Source organism: Lepidothrix coronata, unplaced genomic scaffold, assembly GCF_001604755.1.
Source record: "Lepidothrix coronata isolate B3197 unplaced genomic scaffold, Lepidothrix_coronata-1.0 Scaffold27, whole genome shotgun sequence".
NCBI lineage: Eukaryota > Metazoa > Chordata > Aves > Passeriformes > Pipridae > Lepidothrix > Lepidothrix coronata.
Window position 1 is genome coordinate 5,347,876 of NW_016690207.1, and position 21,424 is coordinate 5,369,299.

General features: G+C 59.5%; 7 protein-coding genes across 15 annotated transcripts in view; 2 read left to right on the forward strand and 5 right to left on the reverse strand.

The window, feature by feature from the left end:
* NRGN (neurogranin) overlaps positions 1-3,294 on the reverse strand; it is a 7,125-nt gene extending 3,831 nt beyond the window's left edge. For all 3 annotated transcript variants that reach the window (XR_001873961.1, XR_001873960.1, XM_017809672.1), the window contains exons 1-2: positions 3,088-3,294; positions 346-552 (exon numbers count right to left, since the gene is read on the reverse strand). Coding sequence is in view for 1 of the 3 variants with exons in the window: in XM_017809672.1 (XP_017665161.1) it covers positions 346-552; positions 3,088-3,102 (222 nt within the window). In the remaining 2 variants the exon portion in view is untranslated. The remainder of the gene's footprint in view (positions 1-345; positions 553-3,087) is intronic.
* Positions 3,295-6,134: 2,840 nt separating this feature from the next.
* On the reverse strand, positions 6,135-8,057 carry SPA17 (sperm autoantigenic protein 17). Of its 5 annotated transcripts, none has more exons than XM_017809671.1 (4): positions 8,037-8,057; positions 7,108-7,280; positions 6,732-6,802; positions 6,135-6,599 (listed from the first exon to the last, which is right to left on the reverse strand). In XM_017809671.1, the coding sequence occupies exons 2-4, from the start codon at positions 7,259-7,261 to the stop codon at positions 6,525-6,527; spliced, it is 300 nt and encodes a 99-aa protein (XP_017665160.1). In that variant the 5' UTR covers positions 7,262-7,280; positions 8,037-8,057; the 3' UTR covers positions 6,135-6,524. The 5 variants fall into 5 exon arrangements, with proteins under 5 accessions (XP_017665160.1, XP_017665156.1, XP_017665157.1 ...); XM_017809667.1 differs by lacking the exon at positions 8,037-8,057 and adding an exon at positions 7,627-7,711; XM_017809668.1 differs by lacking the exon at positions 8,037-8,057 and adding an exon at positions 7,603-7,703 and having other exon boundaries at positions 7,108-7,276.
* On the forward strand, positions 7,785-12,827 carry SIAE (sialic acid acetylesterase). Its single transcript, XM_017809656.1, has 10 exons — positions 7,785-7,897; positions 9,267-9,431; positions 10,436-10,599; positions 10,694-10,832; positions 10,918-11,101; positions 11,377-11,486; positions 11,570-11,703; positions 11,919-12,073; positions 12,152-12,347; positions 12,424-12,827. Exons 1-10 carry the CDS (start codon positions 7,837-7,839, stop codon positions 12,697-12,699), a joined length of 1,584 nt encoding a protein of 527 aa, XP_017665145.1. The 5' UTR covers positions 7,785-7,836; the 3' UTR covers positions 12,700-12,827.
* A 233-nt stretch (positions 12,828-13,060) lies between these two features.
* PANX3 (pannexin 3) lies at positions 13,061-16,569 on the reverse strand. The gene is made up of 5 exons (XM_017809661.1): positions 16,354-16,569; positions 15,552-15,694; positions 15,249-15,463; positions 14,445-15,109; positions 13,061-13,603 (listed from the first exon to the last, which is right to left on the reverse strand). Exons 1-5 carry the CDS (start codon positions 16,532-16,534, stop codon positions 13,542-13,544), a joined length of 1,266 nt encoding a protein of 421 aa, XP_017665150.1. The 5' UTR covers positions 16,535-16,569; the 3' UTR covers positions 13,061-13,541.
* Positions 16,570-17,575: 1,006 nt separating this feature from the next.
* Positions 17,576-20,689, reverse strand: RPUSD4 (RNA pseudouridylate synthase domain containing 4). Its single transcript, XM_017809451.1, has 7 exons — positions 20,528-20,689; positions 19,386-19,530; positions 18,970-19,171; positions 18,697-18,790; positions 18,472-18,622; positions 18,149-18,246; positions 17,576-18,028 (listed from the first exon to the last, which is right to left on the reverse strand). The coding sequence occupies exons 1-7, from the start codon at positions 20,687-20,689 to the stop codon at positions 17,843-17,845; spliced, it is 1,038 nt and encodes a 345-aa protein (XP_017664940.1). The 3' UTR covers positions 17,576-17,842.
* An 82-nt stretch (positions 20,690-20,771) lies between these two features.
* Positions 20,772-21,424, forward strand: part of HYLS1 (HYLS1, centriolar and ciliogenesis associated) — a 6,047-nt gene continuing 5,394 nt past the window's right edge. Inside the window, exon 1 of the mRNA XM_017809665.1 lies at positions 20,772-20,889. The gene's annotated coding sequence lies outside the window, so the exon portion shown is untranslated. The remainder of the gene's footprint in view (positions 20,890-21,424) is intronic.
* The window catches only part of PUS3 (pseudouridylate synthase 3), a 14,820-nt gene continuing 14,340 nt past the window's right edge, over positions 20,945-21,424 (reverse strand). For 2 of the 3 annotated variants that reach the window (XM_017809659.1, XM_017809658.1), the window contains exon 5: positions 21,137-21,381. In XM_017809659.1, the coding sequence (XP_017665148.1) occupies positions 21,137-21,381 (245 nt within the window). Of the gene's footprint in view, positions 21,382-21,424 lie in introns of all 3 variants that reach the window. The other variant, XM_017809660.1, reaches the window with a different exon arrangement.

Sequence of the window (21,424 nt, forward strand, 5' to 3'; positions counted from 1 at the left end):
GGGAAGGATGCTCCATCCCGTATCAGCATGGGGAAGGATGCTCCATCCCATATCTGCATGGGGAAGGATGCTCCATCCCGTATCAGCATGGGGAAGGATGCTCCATCCCATATCTGCATGGGGAAGGATGCTCCATCCCAAATCAGCATGGGGAAGGATGCTCCATCCCATATCTGCATGGGGAAGGATGCTCCATCCCAAAACTGTGCAGAGAAGGATGCTCCATCCCGTATCAGCATGGGGAAGGATGCTCCATCCCAAATCAACACAGCAAAGGATGCTCAGAGCGGCATCCTTGTCGAGTGGTCCCGTTCTGGGGGGCGGAAGCGGGCTTTGGGACCGTACCTAGTCTCCGTTGCGGAGGTCGCCGCCGCGGGTGCTGTTGGCGCACTCGGCGTCCTTGGTTTTCCGATCGATTTCTCCCCCTTTGATCTTCTTGCGGGTCATATGGCCACGGAAACTAGCCTGGATCTTGGCGGCCGCCGCGTTGGCATCGGGATCGTCCAAAGGGATGTCCAGGATGTCCTCGTCCAGCTTTGTGCAGGCTCCCTCCTGGCGGTGGCAAGGCGAGGGTTACAGCTGGTGGGACCTCAAACAGGGCATCCCCCTCCCCAAAGGGATCCATTCCAGAAGGTCCTCAATTAGCCCCTGTGCTAAAAATTAGGGGGGGGGGATTCCTAAAAATTAGGTCTATTTGTTAAAAATGAGGGTCCTTTGCTAAAAATAAGGGAGTTTGCTAAAAATCGGGGTCTCTTGCAGGAGCCTTGGGGGCTTTGCAACCGAAGGTGCAGCAAGGGAAAGTGCTTCACCCCCTGCCCACCCCTAAATCCCACCCTGGGCCACCCAGCTGCAAGAAGCCAGACCCCAGCCAGGTTGATCCTGATTCCTGGGGGTTCTGACACAGGGAGCAGAGGATGGGCTCTGGGGGGGATTTTTTGCAGGGTGGGGGGGCCGCGCTGCACAAACCAAGCTGGTCGTGCCTCAGTTTCCCCTTCCCTCGCAACCTGTTGCATCCTCCTGTATCCCTCCCCAGGGCTTTGGTTGAAAACACCGGGAAATTTGGGAAGGGATTGATGCTCGAGGGGAGGAAAAGCCCCCCCAGGGATACATCACTACAGCCCAGTCCCCTCCTGCCACATCCCACTGGAGCAGTTGGACGCAGCACCGAGACCAAGAGGGAAAAAAAAAACCACAGGAAAAAGAAATGAGCTGGAAATGAGCCAGCCTTGGATGCTGGGCAGGGAGTGAAGCTTTTTTGTCCCCCCAGAGGGGCTCAAAAGTACTTAAAGGAGTTTTTTTGGGGGGGGGCTATTTGGAAGCTGTAGATTTTGGGAGGGGGGAGGGTGTTCATCCTGCCGGAGAGCGGCCACGGCTCCACAGAGTTGCTCAGGTTGTTTTACCATTGCCAAAGGTGAGGGGAGCAAAGGAGCAGCGGCTCAAGTGACGGCTCCAAGGTGGAAGTGATATGTCCAGGGTGGAAATGTTATAGCCAGAGGAGAAATCCTATAGCCAGGGGAGAAATCCTATAGCCAGGAGAAGGAAATCCTATAGCTAGGAAAGAAATCTTCCATTCAGGAGAGAAATCCTATATATGGGAGGAGGAGAGGGAAGCCATATCCAGGGGAGAAATCCTATATCCAGGGGAGAAATCCTATATCCAGAGGGAGGAAATCCTATATCCAGGGAAGAAATCCTATATACAGGGGAAGAAACCTATATCCAGGGAAGAAATACTATATCCGGGGGAGGGAATCCTACAGTCGGGGGAGAAAACCTATATACAGCGAAAAATATCCTATATCCATGGGAAAAATCCTATATCCATGGGAGAAATCCTATATCCAAGGGTGAAATCTTATATTCAGAGAGAGGAAATGCTGCATCCAGGGGAGAAATACCATATACAGGTGGAGGAAACCTATATATGCGGGGGAATTTCCTATACCCAGGGGAGAGATCCTATATTCAGGGGAGAAATCCTACATACAGGTGGTGAAAACCTATATCCAGGTTGAGAAATCCTATATATAGGTGGGGGAGATGTATATTCAGGAGAAAAAAACAACCATATCCAGGGGAGACATCCTATATTCAGGGGAAAAAAAACATATCCAGGGGGACATATCCTAAATCCACAGGAGAAATCCTATGTCTAGTTGGAGGAATCTTTTATATAGGTGGAGGAACCCTATATTCAGGGCAGAAATCCCATATTCAGGGGACAAATACCATATCCATGGGATAAAAACCTCTACACAGGGAATGAAAACTTGTATCTAGGGGAGAAATCCTATATTCAGAGGGAGAAATCCTATATATGAGGGAAAAATCCTATATGTCGGGGAGAAATTCCATATCCAGAGAGGAGAAATCCTATACCCAGGGTGGGTTTTGCCTGTTTGGAGGTGCCCAGGAGGAGGGATGGGGGCTTTTCCCGGTGCTGCCACCTGAGCAGGAGGGGGGAAAGAGGGGGAAAAAGTGTGGAAAGGGGAAAAAAAAAAGAGGAAAAGGGGGAAGAAAGGGGGAGAGGGGCAGGAAAAGTCAGGGAAAACAAGGAGAGAGGGGGAAAAGGATGTGGGTTTGTGCCGGATCAGCTCCCCGAGCCGGCCAGCAGCAAGGGGAGCTCACCCTCGGGTGAGGAGCCAGGGGTGCAGCTCCAGTTGATCCCTTCATCCACAGGCAACCCCCGATCCCACCTGGACAGTAATTTAGGGGGTGGAGGAGGGGGAAGAAAAAGCTTAAAAAAAAAGCTGGATTTGGGGACGGGGGTGATTTTCCCGAGCGGGCTGTGGGACGCAGGATGCTGACCGTGCTGTGGCCCCGGCGGGATGAACCCTGAACTGGTGCGAAGCAGGAGGGGGGTTTGGGGCGGGGGGGCTGGGGGGAGATGGGCCTGGGGGGCTGCAGCAGCGCTGGGGTCGGGGGGAGACGTGGAGTTGTTCGAGCTCCTGGGTGCAGCACCCATCGCACCCCCTGCCCCCGCCACCCCAAACCCCCTCGGCCGCCCCCGGACCTCACCACTAATAACGGATTAAAGGCGGAAAAGCGGGTGCTGGGTGGGGGGGAGAGGGGGAAGGGGGGACCTACATTGCAGCAGTCCATGGCGGAGGGCGGGTGGGCGGCCAGCGGCGGGCGAGGGGCTCCGGCAGGATCTCGCTTCCCCGGCAGCTCTCCCGGCGCAGGTGGCAAGTTGAGCGGAGCCGCTTGCCTACGTAATGCGCTTTCCTCCGGGCGAGCCTATCAGCCCGACACCCCTGCCAGGCTTTTGGGGGGGAAAAGGGGGGGTGTCTTATTTTTTTTTTTTTTTTTTTTTTTCCCTCCTCCAATTTTATTTCGCAGCCTCCAACTCCCTCCTAACACTTAAAGGAGCCGGCAGCTCGCCTCGGAGTTTCGTGGAACACAACATCACATGCGGAGGACGCGAGCCAAGATCTGACGGGGCTCGCCCTCGGCGTGGAGGGTTTTTGGGGGGTTTTTTTGAGAGAGGGGACAAAGCTGCAGTAAATGGGGGCTACGTGTGCATTTTTTGAGGGGGACACTTGGCCCGCAGTGATGCTGGAGGGAGGTTTTGCCCCCCCCGGGTTCGTTTGCACAGGGGGAAAATCGTTCTTGACCTACTTAGGACTTGGTCCCAAAGAAGAGTGTGGATGAGGATGGCGAGGATGAAAATGGTGAGGAAGGGTGGGCATGGTGGGACACCACGTCCCAGCGAGCATCCCCTTAAGCCCAGGGGTGATGTGCCCAACTCCAGGCTCCACACAGAGGAGTGGGCTCCACTCTTGGGGTCTAGGGTCCCTTCCCCACTCACAGGAGTATCCAAACCCCCACATTTGGGGTGCTCTCCAACCAGAGCTGCACCTCCAGCTGCTCTCCTGGCCCTTGGTGCTGCCTGCAGACCCTGCTTCCAGCCTCAGACCGCGCTGAGGTGCTGGGACTGGCAGGGTGAGCCGGGGCAGCCCAGGAAAGAGGAGGGACCTCCAGGGCAATGCGGGGGGCTGCAGCCTGCAGCCCCCCCATCGCCCGCCTCGCTCTCCTCTAATCCGGGTTTGGGAGTTGCTAAGCAACTGCATAAGTCGCCCGTGGGCTCGGCGCCGATGCCGCTCCGGCCGGCCCCCAAAACACGGCGTGGCCCCCCCAGACGGGCACCAGCACCCCCGGCCCACCCGCACAGCCCAGCACAGCCAGTGCTCCCAGGGTGGGTTTGCTCACCCTGGGGTCGTTGTTCTTGGGGGCCTGGTGGCACTGACCTTCCTCTTTGCCATCATCTCGTCCCTGTCCCACTGACATCACTGTCACTGTTCCTGCCACTGTCACCGCTGCTGTCACCAACCCTGTCCCCATCCCTGACCTCATCCCCATCACCTCCATCACCTTCTCCATCCCCACCATTTTGCCTGTCCCCATCTCCATCACCATCCCTGTCATGATCTCCATCCCCATTCCTTGTCCCCTCCTCTGTCTCCATCTCCATTCCTGTCCCCTCCCCTGTCCCCATCCCGATTCGATTCTTGTCACCATCTCCATTCTTGTCCCCATCATCATTCTTGTCCCCATCCCCCTCATAAATCCCCATCGCTGTCCCGATTTCCAGCTTCAACCCCATCATTTCTGTCCCCATCCCCATCCCTTTCCCCATCCCCATCATCACCCTCATCCCTGTCCCTATCCTTAGCCCTGTCCCTTTCCCATCCCATCTCCATCTCTGTCCCCAGGGCCATTCCAGATGGATGCAGGTGGTGGCACCCCTTGTGCCCTGACACCCCAAGCTCCCCAGAACACCCAGACATCCCACTCCCCATCCCACTCCATCCCATTCCATCTCACCCCAGGAACATCCCACCCCTGCCCCCCATCGTGACCCACACTTGGAGGCTGATGGGGGTCACCCCCACCTTGCATCACCCAGGCACACAAATCCCCCTCCAGGACATGCTCCCAAGCATCCCTCAATTCTTCCACCAGCTGTTGGCACCCTACTCTCCCTGCTGGAGACGCTTTTCCACCGCCACCTCTTCCCACCAGCGTGGCTGGGCGTGTGGGGAATAGCTCTGCTCCAGAAAACCCCGCTCCAGCTTCCAGAAGAAGCCTCGGCAGCTCTTCTGGGATCCTTTTCCCTGTTTTCTTAGACCGTGCAGGTCCATCGCTGCCTGCTCCGATCAGAGGAGACAGCGCGTTTGGGGGAGCGAAGCGGGAAGGGTTTTTGGGGTGATTCATCCATCAAGGATCTGGGAAGTTAGCCCCAAAATTAGGATTAGTCCCTCAATTAGTCCCCAAAATCCGCTCCAGCCGTGGCCCCCCGGTCCTGGCAGAGCCACCGAGCGCCGCCGTCTCCCGCAGGCTGCGGCTGCGGAGGAGGGACGTGAAATGCCAGAACATTTCTAATCATTAACGGCGGGGTTTGAGCCCATTCCAGGCTCTGCATTTTTCCTCCCCGGGCCCCTTCATCCGGGTGATGCTTTTCCAGGTGCTCCAGCACCTCCAAAACATGAATTCCAGAGGGAACAACTCAGATTTCGGGAGGGGAGGAGGACGGGAAACCGCAGCTGGGCAAGACCTGCCGGGAACATCCCGCCGCTGTGGTTTGAGATGGTTGGCACTGAGGTGTTAAAAAATCCTTTAAAAAAAAAATAAAAAGGAAAGAATCCTTAAAAACAAAATGGGAATTGGATGCTGGAAAGATGCCCTGGGCGGGCAGCGTTGCCGGCTGCCGAAGCAGGAGCCGGCAGCCGGCGAGGCGGTGCCGGAGTGGGGGTCAAGGCGTAGCTGGTTGGCATCAGCCCCGGCACGGGGTCCCCGCCAGCTTTTTTTCCTCATCCCTCCTTCCTGTTTTTCCCAGGGGAGCTGCCATGGTGCCCCGTGCCGTGGGCGAGCGCCGCGTACGGCCGGAGAAAACAGGGAAGAGGGGGGAAAAACAGGGTGAGCACGGATGGGGGGCTCAGACCACCCCCAAAAATAGAACACAAACCCCATCACTAATTGCGGGGGGGGGGGGATTTTGGAACCACTTCAGGTGGGAAAACGTGAAGTTCACCGGTTGGAGTGAGACTAGGGGAGCCCTGCACGCACCCCAAAATTCCACAGAGGCATCTGAGCTCTTGGAGGTGGGTAGGAGAGGAGCAATGTCACATCGTTTCTTCACGCCGGGATGTTATTAAGTTTCTTCCAACCTCCAGGGATGCAGGGGCCTAAATATAGAGGCTAAAAATATCAACCCGTGCTCAGCTCAGCCCCAAACCCGGGAGTTTTTGGGGAGAAATCTCAGGTGAGCAGCGCTAATAATGGTCAGGACCTCATTAATAAAAGTCCTCATTAAAACAGCGCCGCAGGGGTGGGATGGGAGCACTCAGGAGAAGGGCAGGAGCCAGGGTGGGATCAAGGGTTTTTTTTGGTTTTGGGGTCGGATGGTAGGAAATGGGATATTTGGGGCAAGCACTGGGGTCGTGTCCCTGGGGAGGTGTCCTGGTTCATGAGGGTTATGGGAACGTGCACACCCTGGGTGTCTCTCTGGGCATTTTGAGGTGGAATCACGGCGTGTCGGTGCCCTGGGTACTCTCTGCTCCCCCTGGTGCTGCCCCCGTGTCCTTGGCCTCCTTTGGTTCCTGGAAGAAAAGTGGGAAATTTAGGTGGTACGGGACAAGGGCGGTGGGAATGGGGTGGGGGCAGGGAGCCAGTGCAGCCCTCGGCACCCGGATTTCTCTGGAGGGGCCTGGAAGGGAGAGTGGCCTTCCTACCTGGGAAGGGGGCCAGGTGAGGCGGTGGTCCTCCAGCAGGGCTCCCCACGCCACCGGGTCAACAGCACCAGCTGGGGAAAGAGGAGGCTTGATGGGCACATGGGCAGGCACAACAACACGGGTGATGGGCACAAATGGAAGGCCTGATGCCACAGGAAATGGACATTTGGGGCAGGCACAACGCCATGGGTGATGGGCACATGGGGCAGGTGTGATGCCGTGGGTGCTGGGCCTCAGGAGAGGCCTGATGATGGGCACGTGGGGCAGGACTGACACTCTGGTGATGGGCACGTGGGGCAGGCGTGATGCCACACAGGCTGGGCAGGCAGTGCAGCGTGGGGCAGTGTGGGGATGGGTGCTGGGCCGGGCCACTCACCCTCTCTCTGCTCCAGCAGCCTTTGGAAGTGCTGAGCCGCAAAGGCCACCACGTTTCCGGGCTGCTCCCGCAGCACTTCCCGCACCAGCCCCTCCAGCAGGTTCTGGAAGCCGGCAGGCACCCTCACGCTGGTGGTGGAGAAGGGGACGGACATGGCCGCTCTCCTGGACTCCCTGCGGCAAAACAACCCGGGATTAACCCCAGCCCGCAGCCCCCGGTGCCACCGGGCAGCGCCGGGACTCGAACCCGCGGGCCGAGGGGGTGCGGGGAGCGCTGAGGAAGGGGGGCAGCGCCGCCGCTAGGGGGCGATCCCCTCTGCGCACGCGCAGCGCGCAGGGCACGGGGAGGGTGGGGGGGCGAGCGCGGGGAGGCCCCCGATGTCCCCACGATGTCCCCCCGATGTCCCCCCGATGTCCCCCCGATGTCCCCTCGGTGTCCCCACAGTGTCCCCAGTGCCCGCCTGGGTCCCTCGGGTCCCCCCGCGCTCCCAGTTTCCTCCCTCGGCCTCTGCTGTCAGACCCGGCCCGGGCCGCGACGCCGCCTCAGGCCGTGGGTGCGGACGCCGTCGCTTGGCAACCGCACACAGGCCACGCCCCCTATGCGGTGGCCCCGCCCTCGGGGCGGGGCGAGGGGCGGGGCCACCGGAGGGTCCGGGGCCACCGGAGGGTCCGGGGCCACCGGGGGGTACCGGGGGGCACCGGCGCCCTCACAGCCCGTCGTGCCCCCGGGATGGCGGCGTGGGCGCTGCTGGTGCTGCTGGCGCTGCTGGCTCAGGCTCCGGCGGCGGCAGGTAAAGGGCTGGGGGGGTTCACCCTCCGCCCCCCTCCCAGCCCCGCGGGCAGCCCCTGCAGCGGAACCCCCCCGAACCCCACTTCGGGGCACTTTGGCACCCCAGCATTCCGGCCTCCATGCCCTTGGCGTTTCCTAACCTCCCCCCCCGGGCCAGCTTTGGTGCCCATTGCACACCCCCCGAGCCTCGCTTCGGGGACCTTGGCACCCCCCCAGCCCCGCTTTGACGCCCAGTGCACCCCCAGACCCCCTTCGGTGACTTTGCCGCCACCCCGAGCCCCCCTCTGGTGCCCTCCCAGCCGCTCTTCCATGCCTTTGGCACCCCTGCTTAGCCCAGCTTTGATGCCCTTGCCGGCCCCCCAGCCCCTCTTTGACACCCTTTGCACCCCCAAGCGCTGTTTCAGTGCCCGGTGCACTCCCAGAGCCCCAGTTCGACGCCCTTTGCACCCTCTGGGCCCCACTTTGACACCGTTCACGCCGCACCCCCTCCCCGGTGCCCTTGGCCCGGAGCTGCCGCCGTGGGACGGTGCTTTACGTAAGGTGGGAGCCACATGCGGCTCCTCGGCCGTGTCTCGTGGGCTTTCCTCCCTTCCCTCCTCCCTTCCCTCCTCCCAGCTGCTTTTTATAGCCTCCACTCACTTCCCTGGCGTCTCAGTTCTAATTTTTTTTTCTTTTTTTTTCTCCTCCGACTTGTTTTTTATATAACTCGTTCTTCCCGGAGCCTCGTGGCAGGAGGCAGCGGGACCGGCGACGCAGCTGATTCCCGGGGGGCTGAGGAATTCTGTTCCTTGCTTAAACCCCAGCCTGGGATGGGCTGCGGAGGAGATGGGGCTCCGTGAGCTCCAGCTGGGATCCCTGCCCCAAATTGCCCCTCAAACATTGCCCCAAGCCCTTTTCAAACATGATTTTCTTTTCACGCCCCAAAAATGGAGCTTTTGGGGCTGCCAGGGCTTAGCCCTCTGCTTCCCTCCCTGCTGAAGGTGTCTTTGCCAGTGCCACATGCCTGGTGTTTCCCATCCCACCCTTGCCAAACTTTTTTCCCAAGGGAAAAATACATCAGAACATATCTATCAGCAAGGCTGGGCTGGCAGAGACGCTCCCATGCTGTTATTAGAGGAATTTTTACCAAAATCTGTGTCTAAATCTGTATAACACAAGATGTAACACACTCTCTGTGCTTTGGGAGATGAATTCTCTCCTGGGGACTTCAAATCCTGTCGCTTCCTCATCTCTGGGGTGATTTTAACCACTTACAGCTGTCCAGGAAGCTGTAAATTGAGCGGATTCTCATATAATCTGTGTTTAAGAGGAAATATTTAAGAGGCTGTTTTCTTCTTGGAGCTGATGTTTGCCCTGTCTGGTGATTCCAGGGGGGATGCTCAGCTTTGCCTCCTACTACGGCGACCACATGGTGCTGCAGAGGGAGCCGGCGGGGGCCGTGGTGTGGGGCCACGGGGAGCCGGGGGCTGTGGTGACCGTGACTCTCTCGGGGACTGAGGGCCTTGTCATCATGAAGAAAACAGCACAGGTTAAAGGTCAGTCCTGGCCCCTCACCAAGGACTGGGGGCCGTTGGTTGTGGTGGCCGAGGAGCTCGTCCGAGCCCAAACCGGAGCAGCCAGTGGGGTTTGTCACCACCCCGGGTTTGTCTTCTGGGGGTGCAGAGGCGATGGTGACTTCTCCACATCATGCTTTCCCCTCTGCAGGAGATCTGGGGGGGTTCAGCCATCCCTGCCAGCACCAGCCTTTGCTCACTTTGGTTCCCAGCAGCAGATCCCGTGGGCGCCCAGCGGGAGCCGAGCTGCCGCTGGAGTGGGTGGCACCGCACAGGCTGGAGCCGAGCGGCGAGGCTGCCGAGGGGAGAGGGGGATCCAGCTCCTCTCCCCATCAAAACCATCTCTGGGGAATCTCCAGAGCACTCCTGGCTTCTTTTTCTATCTGTGCCCTCTTGGGATCTCTAAGCCCTGAAGGATGTCGCCCGTGCAGGCAGAGACTTCCTGGGGGCTGAGAGGGCTCAGGAGCACCTCAAATCCCAGCTGCTTCCCTGCTTAGAGAGTTGGGGGGCTGCTCATCACCTTTGAGGGGGTAAAACTGCTACCCAAGGGCACCTCCACAAGCTGGAGAGCCTGGAGATGTCTTATAGGAGAGCAATGATTCCAGGAGATCTGCAGGATCTGGCCCAAAAATCCATGCTAAGCTCCAGCAGAATATCTTCATGCCTCAATTCGGCACCTCTAAAATTAGCCAGAGACATCTCGGTGTCACACACACCAAGCTGCTCCTGTAGTCCCGGTTCCTCCCAGCAGCTTCTGCTCTGACACACATTTGTTTTCTGGATTTTCTTTTTTAACCCCTAAATTCCTCCAGGAGGAAAGACCCTCTGATGGCAGAGAGCTTCCAAAATCCATTTCCCCAGCCTAGCTTTGTGGTGGGGAAGCTTGTCCATCCCCACTGGTTGTTGGCCGCTCATCCAATATCCCTGTGAAGGTCTTGAGATCTTTATAGGGCTGGTAGAAGCTAAGCACCATCCTCTTCCTTCAGGACCTTCTGGGACATGGACAACTGTCCTGGACCCGATGGATCAGGGTGGTCCCTACGCACTGACGGCCGAGCAGGGCTCAGAGAACGTGACACTGCGGGACATCTACTTTGGGGACGTGTGGCTTTGCAGTGGGCAGAGCAACATGGCAATGACAGTCCTGCAGGTAAGGCCCCACGGCATGGATCAGGCAGGATCAGGTAGGGATCAGGCAGGGATCAGGCAGGGAAGCACCTCGCACGCTCCCTCCCCTTCCCCAGGTGGCCAACGCCAGCCAGGAACTCGCCGCCGCCGCTCGCTATCCCTACGTCCGCATCTTTGCCGCGGCGCCCGCCCGCTCCGACGTGGAGCTGGAGGACCTGGAGCGGATTGCCTTGCCATGGTCCATCCCCACGGCTGGTGAGTGCAACGTGCCTCCAAAAGAAAGCCTGGAAACGGCTTTCCCCCTCCTTTTTCCCCTTGCAGCCCACTGTTTCTTGAGCAGAAAACCTGGGCCACGGGAATTTCACCTACTTCTCGGCCGTGTGCTGGCTGTTGGGGCGCTCCCTGTACGAGGCTCTGGGGTCCCCTGTCGGGCTGGTGGAGGCGGCCTGGGGGGGAACACCCATCGAGGCCTGGTCCTCCCGCCAGGCTCTGCAGGCGTGTGGGCTTCTGGAGGACACGGGGAGGTGAGAGAAGGTGCTGTGGAAACACCTCTTGCCTTGCACCACACTGCTTTTGGGGAGTATCCGCATCCCTTCCCACCCCACCTCCTCTCCTGCTGTCCCCTCTGTGCGTCGTTTGTCCCCCTCTGGATAAAATCCCTTCCCATGCCAAGAGCATAGGGCAAATCTAGGTGGGTGGAGGGGGAAGATGAGGCCCCCAGAGCTCCCCTTTGGCACAGTGCTTGCTTTAAGCTCCCCTTGTGCTTTGCAATCCCTTTAAGCTCAGCTCTGTCTTCCAGCACCTCCCCACACTGGCATCTCTCCGGCCCACAAACACCATCCGTGCTCTGGAACGCCATGATCCACCCGCTGCTCAACATGACCCTGCGGGGCATCGCTTGGTACCAGGGTGAGCCTGTTTCCATCCCCCTGGGGTTCAGCAGCCCCTGCTATCCCACGGGGCTCTTACCGACCCTTCTCTCTGTGGGACAGGTGAGGCCAATGCCTTCCTGCACACGGACCAGTACAACTGCACCTTCCCTGCACTCATCGCCGACTGGCGCCGCGCTTTCCACGCTGGATCAGCCGGACAGACGGACCCACTCCTCCCCTTCGGCTTCGTGCAGGTTGGGGGCGTGAGAGACAGGACCCCCATGGGGTTGTCCAGGAAGGTTTTACCCACCCTTTCCCAGACTGGAGGCCACATCCAAGCTGGCAGCAGGGAGAGGATGCTGTAAACACGGGCAGGTCCTGCTGGGTGCTGAATCCTGGGCAGGGGCCAGAATGGCCATTTTTGGGAGTGATGGCTAAGCCACTCCTCTGTTCTTCCCCTGCCTTGCAGCTGTCCACCTACCGCCGTGAGAGCCCCGACGACAGCTTTGCCCGGCTCCGCTGGCACCAAACAGCCGACCTGGGGGTTGTTCCCAATGCCAGGATGCCCGGCACCTTCATGGCCGTAGCCATGGATCTGGGCGATGAGCACTCTCCCTACGGCAGGCGAGTCCCGGGCCGGGGTGAGGGTGTAGGGATGAAGCTTTTGGGTACCAACCCCATCTCCTTCCTCTTCCTTGGCAGCATCCACCCTCGGGACAAGCAGAACGTGGCACACCGGCTGCTGCTGGGCGCCAGGGCTGTGGCCTACGGGGACAAAGACCTGGTTTTCCAGGGGCCGTATCCCACCCGGGCCGTCCTGGAGGTGACCAGGGGGCTGCTGAACGTCACCTACAGCCAGGAGCTCATCTGCCGTCAGAGGGACGCACGGTCATTCGAGGTGAGGGGTAGGAAATCCTCCCCGAGGGGCTGGGAGAGGGGAAAGCCACGCTGATGAGGGTTTCTCCCCTCCCCAGGTGTGCTGCTCCAGCCAGGCGTCCCCGTGCCGGTGGCTGCCGGCACCGGTGGTGGCCGTGGGGTCCCGCACGGTGACACTGGCCCTGGGTGGCTGTGGGACTCTGGTGCTGGGCCTGCGCTACGCCTGGGCCGAGTGGCCCTGTGAGTACCAGTCCTGCCCCCTCTACAACCCCCAGGGGCTGCCTGCACCCCCCTTCCTGCTGGACACCCTCCCCACAGGCAGCACCGATGGAGAGAGGGAGCTGCTTCTCCTCCCTGGCTCTGGGTTCTCCTGAGGGATTTAGGGGAGAGGAGGGAGCTCAGGCTTCTGGGTCCCTTTCCAATCCTGGGAGGCAATGGGCTCGATTACTGTCCTACTAATTAAACAACTTTCCAGCTCCTCTTTGGCTTCAAGCCAAGGCTGCGGGGGGAAAAAAAAAAGCCAATTTACAATTAAATTTATGAAAAATGATTTTAAGAGAAGCAGTAGGACACACTGATGGGAGCCAAACCTCTCACTGCTTCTCCCTCTGCCCGTGGAGCTGGTCCTGGCTCCCCAGGACACCCCATTTCTCAGGGCATGGACTGCTCACCCCCACAGCAGGGTGCTTGTGGGATCCAGGGATCAGCTTCCAGCTGCAGGGTAGAGTGGGGAGAGAGGAGCTCTGCCAAAAACCCACAGCCAAAGACTAAGGCTGGGCTAGGAGAGGGAGCTGTGAAGGGTGTGAGTGCCTTCTACCTCCCTCTGTTAATAAACAATAAATAGTAAATAGTTAATAAACCAGCTTATTTTATTCCTGGATCCTTTTTTCCTTCAGAGGAGTACCCTTTATTCCTCCATCCTCCCCCTCCTGCTGTAACAGCAGGGAAATTTGTGTGGAAGAGGCACATTGTGGCACCCAGTGCTCGGAATAAGAGAACCCAAGAGGTTCTGTGCAAAACATTGATTGTTTAACCCTATTTTTCTGGAAAAACATACATAAGAAGGGAAAGCCCAGCTGCAGGAAAAGCAGGTGGGCTCAGCCCAGCTGCCACATCACAGCTGTTAGAACCAGGGTAATGCACTCAAGCGATGCTGGAAAGAAGGATGTGGATCAAAGTGGATCCTGGGATCGCAGGATCCCTGCCTGCTCCTGGATCAGGCAGAGCCGAGTGAGTCCCGGGAGGGTTTTCCTGTCATTTCCACTCCAGGTTTCGGTCCTAGACAGGGCAGGAAGAGCAGGCAGTTATTTAACAGGGTGATGGCACACTGGGAGCTGGGCTTTCTCCAGCAGCGTGTGACTGGCCCATGAGCCAGGTGTGCTGGCCCTGTGGTTGCCATGGCAACGAGGATGTGAAATCCAGCTCAGTCTGGGTGGTTTTTTTAAACCACAGCTCAGACTGTGTGTTCAGGGCCAGGAACGGAGCCCAGGCCTCCCAGCTCCTGCCTGCAGGGATGGGCTGCCTTACACAGCCTGGAAACCACTGCCATGGGCACCGGGGATCCCTGTGAGATCCCAAAGGAGGCACCCACCTCCCCAGAACCCAAAGCACATGGGAGAGGGAGCAGTGCAAGCCCCAGGGATGTGGCTCTCCCTTGGAGCCTGGCTCCCTCTCTGCACACAGCCCCACTGTGCCCACCAGTGCCATGCAAACGGGAGAAGGGAGCAGGCACGGCATCCTTGGTATCAGCCCCCCATGATTTAAAGCTCCCAATCCCACTCCAGCAGGCTGAGCTGCCAAAAACAGGGACCCTCGTGGCCCTGCAGTTTGCCCAGAGCTTGGATTTAAGTGGCAAGCTCTCTGCTTGCTGTTCCTATAGCAACTCCTGCCCACGCCTGGGATTGCAGTAACGTTACATCCCAGCTGCCAGAACCCTCTCCCAGAGCTGTCAGCCCTCACGGTGACCCCCAGCAGCCCCCCAACTACCCCCCAAACACCTCAATGTCTTGGCAAAGGGTTTAGGGCAGCGGTGGACGGATCCAGCCCCATTCCCGAGGTGGGATCTGGCAGTGTAGGAACCAAGAAGAAGAGGGAAGTTGTCTCTACCCAAAGAGCCTACCTAGGGCCGTGCCATTGGAGAGGGCTGTGCCACCCTCGGCCTCGGGGGTGCAAACGTGGTGCTTGGGCTTGGTGGTCTCCAGCCCGGCCAGCAGCGTCATGAAATCGATGACGGTGTCGATGTCCTCCTTGTTGGCCGTGGTTTCCCTCAGGGCGCTGACGGCGTTGAGGCGGCCGAAGGAGGTCAGCTCGGAGATGTTGGCGCGGAGGAAGAGGAGGATGACGTTGAGGTCGTTGAGGGGGCAGGTGAGCATCCTGCGGCTGAGCAGGTCGAAGGCAGGCAGCATCTCGTAGACGGAGAGCAGCCCCTTGTCCCACTGGCAGAGCTGCAGGGCATTGTAGATGACGACGGGGATAAGGAGGATGTAGACGCTGCCGACTGAGAGGCTGATGAGCTGGAAGATGGAGAAGAAGACCAACTTGCAGGGGATGAGTGGGGGGATGTGGGGCTCTGCCTGGAGCAGCCCTGTTTTGATGGAGCAGCTGAACTCATCCTGAAAGAAGATGTTGAGGTGGAGGAAGACCAGGTAGAGGCAGGTGGCAGCCAGGAACAGGAGCAGCAGAAGGTTCCTTAGGATGTAGATGAACGTCAGGGCGTGGGCGTGCTGCTTGCAGGTCAGGTACCGCTCCAGCAATGGGAACTCAAAATACCTCTCCCGGCGGGCCCTGTGGGCAGAGGGACACAGTGGGAGTGAGAGCCACCCCCCAAACCTCACTGCTTCACCCAAGTCCATCCTGGAACAGCCACAGCCACAACACCCCGAGGAGGGACTCCAAGGGCCACAGTGACCCAGCAGGGCCTCACCTCTCGTACTCCTCCCAGAATTGCTCTGGCTCGGCACTGGCCTGCTGGACCTTCCTCATGTGCTGCACCAGGCGCACCGAGCGGTTGTAGGATTTATCCAGCTCGTCGATGATGAAGAGCAGGTCGGAGTGCAGGGCGGGGGCGGCGGCGTAACGCCACAGCAGGTACGGCAGGTACATCAGCACCGCCACCACCAGCAGCGAGTAGGGGAAGACCTGGGCAAAGGGGATGAGAGGGCGTTGAGGGTGCGGAGTGTGCACCCAGGTGGCATTTGGGGGCACCCAGACGTGACTTTGACCCTACCTTGAGAGCCCAGAGGGACTTGGTGACAGCGTGTCCCTCGGCATCGAAGCCGTGGTGGATGAGGGAGTCCCAGCAAGCCGTGTCGGCGTAGGCAGACTGCTTCCCCGTGAAGTTGGTGGGAGAGAAGCAGCTGATCTGGGAGCCTGGGGTGAGGAGGAGGAGGGGAGTGAACCTCAGCCATGGAGGGTGGAGGAGCATTCCAAAGCCAGGAGGGTGATTACATCTAAGGCATCGCTTTGAATTAAAAAAGCCTTTTTCATGGTCATTTTGGAGCTGCTTTTCCTCACTGCTGCATTTCCAGCAAGGACTTTTCCATCTCTTCCCAAACACAAACCCTTTGTGCACAGTGGTGTGTACACGGTGCCGGGAATTAGAGACCAGCCAGACTGAAGTAAAACCAAATCCCCAGGGGAAGCAGCAGAATGTTGGCCGAGGCCAGATTTAGCCATGACACACCATCAATGCATCCCTCTGTGCTGCCAGCACCCTCCTCCTAAACAACCCCACGGCGCCCGAAGGTGCTGGGCACGAGCAGCTGAGGCTGGGCATCGATTCAGCGCTGCTCCTGGGGCGCATTGAACAGCCTAGCATGGCTGTTCCCGGGCTTTCCCAGTGAACAGTGATCCATTAAAAACAATCAATAAACACCCATGACGCAGAACAGCTCCTAAAACAGGACTTCCAGGCTGCTCTGTCTTGGATCACGACATCAGCACGAACACGAGGGGTTTGCCGTGACAACCAAACCCCCGCCGGCGATTGCCCTCAGCCCAAAGATCCCTTTGGAAAAGCTGCGACTCACCGGCAGAGAACTCCCGGGCAAAGGCCAGCGAGACAAGGCAGAGGGGCAGCCCCACAGTGACAAACTTCAGCAGGCGATCGCTCGGCAGCTCCAGCCGCAGGCCCTTGGCTCGGGAACTGCCGGGATCCGGGAGCAGAGCGTCGGAGAGCATGTACTCGGCAGCCGTGTGCGAGAGGGACATTTTGAAGCGAGGAAGAGGAGACGCTGGCAAGTGCTGCTGGTGCCTGGCAGCTCTGGTGTTGCCTGAGGTGTGACCGGCTCAGGAGGGAGTTGGCCGAGCTGAGGAGTCCCTGCCGAGCACTGCGTCCGATGGCTGCGAAGGACAGCTCAGACAGGGCGTTAAATCGCCCTGTAATTACAGGGGAAGCCTTTTCACAAATAGAAATAGAAAATCCCACCCCAGCAGCCACGGCAGCGGGCTGGGGAGGCAGAGTTCCTCCTCGACAGCATTCCTCCCCGGCAGGGTTCCCGCCCGGCTGTGGCCATTCCCGGCTCCCCGCGGTTTTACACCACTCTCTCATCAGCTGAGGGATTTCTGGTGCCGTGGCCTGAGGGCACGGGGGTGCCTGGCTATTTTCAGTGGGAAAGCAGGGGACAGGGCACTCCCCCAGGGAGAAGTCCCAGATACACAGTGGCCCCGTGGGGTACAAAGAATCCTTTCCAGCACCCAAACCAGCTAGAGGGGACCTGCTGCCCCACCTTAAGGTCCTGGCACAGGCCAGGAGTCACAAAACAAGGCAATTTTGAGGCAGAACATCAGCTGCAATTCCCCAGATTGTCAATCCCTCTGGCCTCCCTCTCGAGGCTCCAAGAAAAGCTCCCAAGGGCAAGAGATCCCAATAAGAGGATCTAGAAACAAGGGATGGGGTAACTGGAAGGGGCGGTGGGACAGAGCAGTTTCTCCCAGGAGCACAGTCAGTGCCCAGAAATCCATGCTAACACTGCTGGCAGCACAGAGCAGGGGCAGTCCTGGAGCTGCTCAGCCCAGCCAAGCCAAGGAACTCCCCATGCAGTCTCTCAGCAGTGAAAAAACTCCACAGTCACTGCCAAATCGCACTTTCGATGGATTTTCCAATGAAGGGACTTTCCAAATCTGAGCTAAACAGCTCTAAAGGGAAAACTGATGGTTCCAATTCAGGAGAGGTTGCACCCAGGTGTGCTCAAACCTGCCCAGGGACTGAGTCCCACCCAGCCTGAGCACAGAGACACACAACACCTTCCCTCGAGGGAACCGGAGCTTTTATTGCTCGGAGACAAGTCCAAAACATGGATCAGGCAGAGCCCAATGTCCATCCAGCCTCGTTTGTCTAAACTAGAGGCTCTTCAGTGTGCCCAGCTGCTTTCCTGTGCCAGAAGCACACGCAGGCACCTGCTCTGAATCCAGCAACACCAGCCTACAGACCGTAGGCATCACCCTGCTGCTGGCTCCAAGGTGGGCACAGCCACTGCCACGTGCTGGACATGAGGAGATAACCGGTCCCACTCCTCATCAGTCCTTAGCAATGTCCAGCTCCAGCTTCTTCAGCGTTTTTTGGAAGAAGTGGGGTGGTTTGCAGACGAGGTCTATGGGCTGGCCCAAGGGCAGGCAGAGCCGGTGGGCGTGCAGGTGCAGGGGCAGGTGCCGAGCCTTGCTCTGCTGCAGCTTCAGCCTCCTCAAGGTGAGCACAGGAAGCTTCTGCAGCAAGAATGAAAACGTCCCTTCAAAACCCCAGCTCTTCAGCTGGGACACGAAATCCCTGGCCCACAGGGAGCTGGGGGACACAAGGGGCTGGATCCAGTGCAAGATCTGCCCTACCTGGGGTGCCAGCTTGCTCCAATGTGAGTATTTGTGATCCCCCAGGATGGGGCACCCCAAGCCATAGGCCAAGTGAACACGGATCTGGTGCTTCACCCCTGAGGAGAAAACAGAAAGAGGAGAAAAGTGACATCCAGCCGTGCCAGGCCTCACCTCCCACCCACCATCCTCAGTGCTGGGCAAGGCTATGCCAAAATTGCCGGCAGCTCAGCAGCAAACCATCGCCCCAGTGGGGCTTATTCCCAGAGCCTTGTCCCAGAAAGGATTCCAGTCATGTCTAACGATGAGCTGCCACTTCCCCGTGCTGCTCCTGGCCCCCTCACCGGTGATGGGCTGGAGCTCCAGCAGCGAGCAGGCGGAGGCGCCGGCCAGCCGGCGGTACCGCGTCACCGCGCTCTCGGCGCTCCGGTTCCTGCGGGTTTTCACCACCTTCCCATCCTCCGGACACAGGCGGTAGTTGGGAGCCAATGTCATCTGAAGGGCAGGGAGAGGGTGAGCCAGGGGAGGCAGGAGGGAGTGCCAGGGGTACCGGGCTGGAATGGGCTCACCTTGAAGTGCGACTGGTGGCTTTGCACCTCCTTCTCCACGATGGGGATCTCCACGATGCCCTCAGCAGGGTCTGGGTCCCCCAGGACAATTGCCCTAGGCAGGGAAAGCACAAATCTGTGAGGTCTCACTCCTGCAGGAAGGGAACCCTCCCCTCAGGCCTCTCCCACCACGCAGCCCTATAAAACGCTGCTGCCCCCACATCCTGAGGACTGTCCCCTCGCCCCTTCCTCAAACCCCCTTCGCAGCCCCTTCTCCACCCAAACCCTTCCTACCAGTAGATCTTCTCCACCTGACGGGTTTTGAAGAGCAGCCGGACCTTGTCCGCTGTCTCCCTGTTCCGTGCCAGCACCATGACACCCGTGGTCTCCTTGTCCAGCCGGTGGCAGAGGTGGAGGGGCTCAGCTCTCATGTTCTCCAGCATCTTGGCCAAAATGGGCAGCACATCAGCGATGCAGTTCTTGATGCCAGGGCCACCTGTGTGACCCACAGCAGGGCAGTGAGGGGAGTGGTCACCTCCCCATGCACCCTAAACCACCCCCAAGGTATCCTGGGGAGGGGAAGGCTGAGATCTGACAGTAATCAACCCCCAGGAACCCTCCCTGGTAAGAGAAACCCCAGCACAGGGAGGACAGAGACAGAGGATCCTGTCAGCACCACAGAGCCATTTCCACTCCCCCCTCTCCCTCACCATGCACAGGGAGCCCATAGGGTTTGTTGATCACCACGGTTTCCTGCTTGAGGATCTTGGCCAGGACGTTGGGGTGAACCCGCTGCAGCTGCTGGCTCAGCGTGGTGAGTTCCCGGAGCTGTCGCTGTGCTGGATCCTTGGGGATCTGAGGAGAGAACAAGATGCTCAGCAGGGCAAAAACAGCTCTTGGCTTTCACACAGAGCTCCAGTGGAACCTCTAGCAACTCACTCGCCTTCTGTGTGCGCCTGTGTCATGCCTGAGGGACAGGGTGGCATCCAGAGGGATCTGGACGAGCTCAAGCAGTGGCCCATGGGAACCTCATGGGGTTCAACAAACCCAAGTGCTGGTGCTGCTCCTGGGCTGGGGCAACTCCTGGGATCGATCCAGGCTGCGATGAAGGGATGGAGAGCAGCTCTGGGGGGAACGACTTGGGAGTGCTGGTGGGTGAGGCTGGACATGCCCTGTCCATGTGCCCTGGGCTGATCCCACAGCGTGGGCAGCAGGGAAGGGGGGGATTCTGCCCCTCTGTCCCCTCAGGTGAGACCCCATCTGCAGAGCCGCCTCCAGCCCTGGGATCACAGCACAGGAATAATGTGGAGCTGCTGGAGTGAGTCCAGAGGAGGCCACAGAGAAGCTCCAAGGGCTGGAGCTCCTCTGCTCTGGAGCCAGGGTGGGAGAACTGGGGGGGTTCACCTGGAAAACGGGAGAGTCCAGGGAGACCTGAGAGTCCTGGAGCCTAAAGGGGCTCCAGGAGAGCTGGAGAGGGACATTGGACAAGGGCCTCAAGGGACAGCACAAGGGAGAATGGCTTCCCACTGCCCGAGGGCAGGGTTAGACGGGATATTGGTAAGGAATTCCTGGCTGTAAGGGTGGTGAGGCCCTGGCACAGGTTGTCCAGAGAAGCTGTGGCTGCCCCATCCCTGGAAGTGTCCAAGGCCAGGCTAGACAGGCTTGGAACACCCTGGTCTAGCGGAAGGTGTCCCTGCCCACTGCAGGCGGTGGGATGAGATGGTCTTTAAGGTCCTTTCCCCCGCTCCATCCCGGGACGCACCGCCCGAGCCCGCTCCCGGGACGGCCCGCGCGGGGCACGTCGGGAGTTGTAGTCCAGCCCCTAAGGCCCAGCCGGCCGCTCCCCGCTCACCTCTCGCCGCTGCCCCGCGCTGCTCCTCAGCCGCTCCGCCAGCTCCTCCGCTCGCAGCCCTTCGGCCTCCCGCACGCTCCCGCTGAGGCCGCGCACCGCCCGGGCCAGCCCCGCACCGCCCCGCCGCCAACACTGCCGCGCCGCTCCGCCCGCCGCCGCCATCTTCCTGCCCGCTTCCCCGCGTGCCCCCGCCGGCCAATGGCGGCGGCGCCTTGGAGGGCCTGTCCAATGGGGAGGGGCAGTAAGCTGAGTGACAGCCGCGCTGCCCAATGGCAGCGGGGCGGGGGTGTTTAAACGGCGACAGCGGTTGCGGCCCGTAACGGAGCGGCGGGAGCGGCGCAGGAAGCGCGGCCGGGCCGGAGGTACCGGGGGCGACAGGGGTGGGGGGCCAGCCCAGTAACCCAGAATAACCCAGTGTAACCTCAGCAAGCCTCACTTTGCTGCCCCGCTGCGAGTTGACGGTGCTGCGCCTCCCTCCTTCCCTCCCCTCCCAGGGTAGGACACAGCACTGCTACAAGAGATTTCTTGAGATTTATAAAAAAACAGCACCGAAGAAACGCGCTTTCTTTTCCCAATAACAGTAATAAAAAGAAGTGCCGAGGCGTCCCGTCACTCGGTGTCCACGCAGACCCTCTTGGGCGGCTGCTCGGGGGCTGTGCTGCTGCCCCGCTTGCCCTCGGGGGGCTCCTGGTCCCCGGGCACCCCCGGCCCCCGGGGGGGGTCGATGCGGCCCCTCCGCACGAAGTGCTCGATCCGAGCCTCCAGCCCCTCGCACCGGGGCCGGGCCAGCAAGGGCTTGTAGGTGCGGGCTTGGACCCCCTCCACGAAGCTGCTGACCAGGCTGCTCCCCGGACCTGTGACATCATGGAAGAAATACGTTTAATTACGAAGAAATAC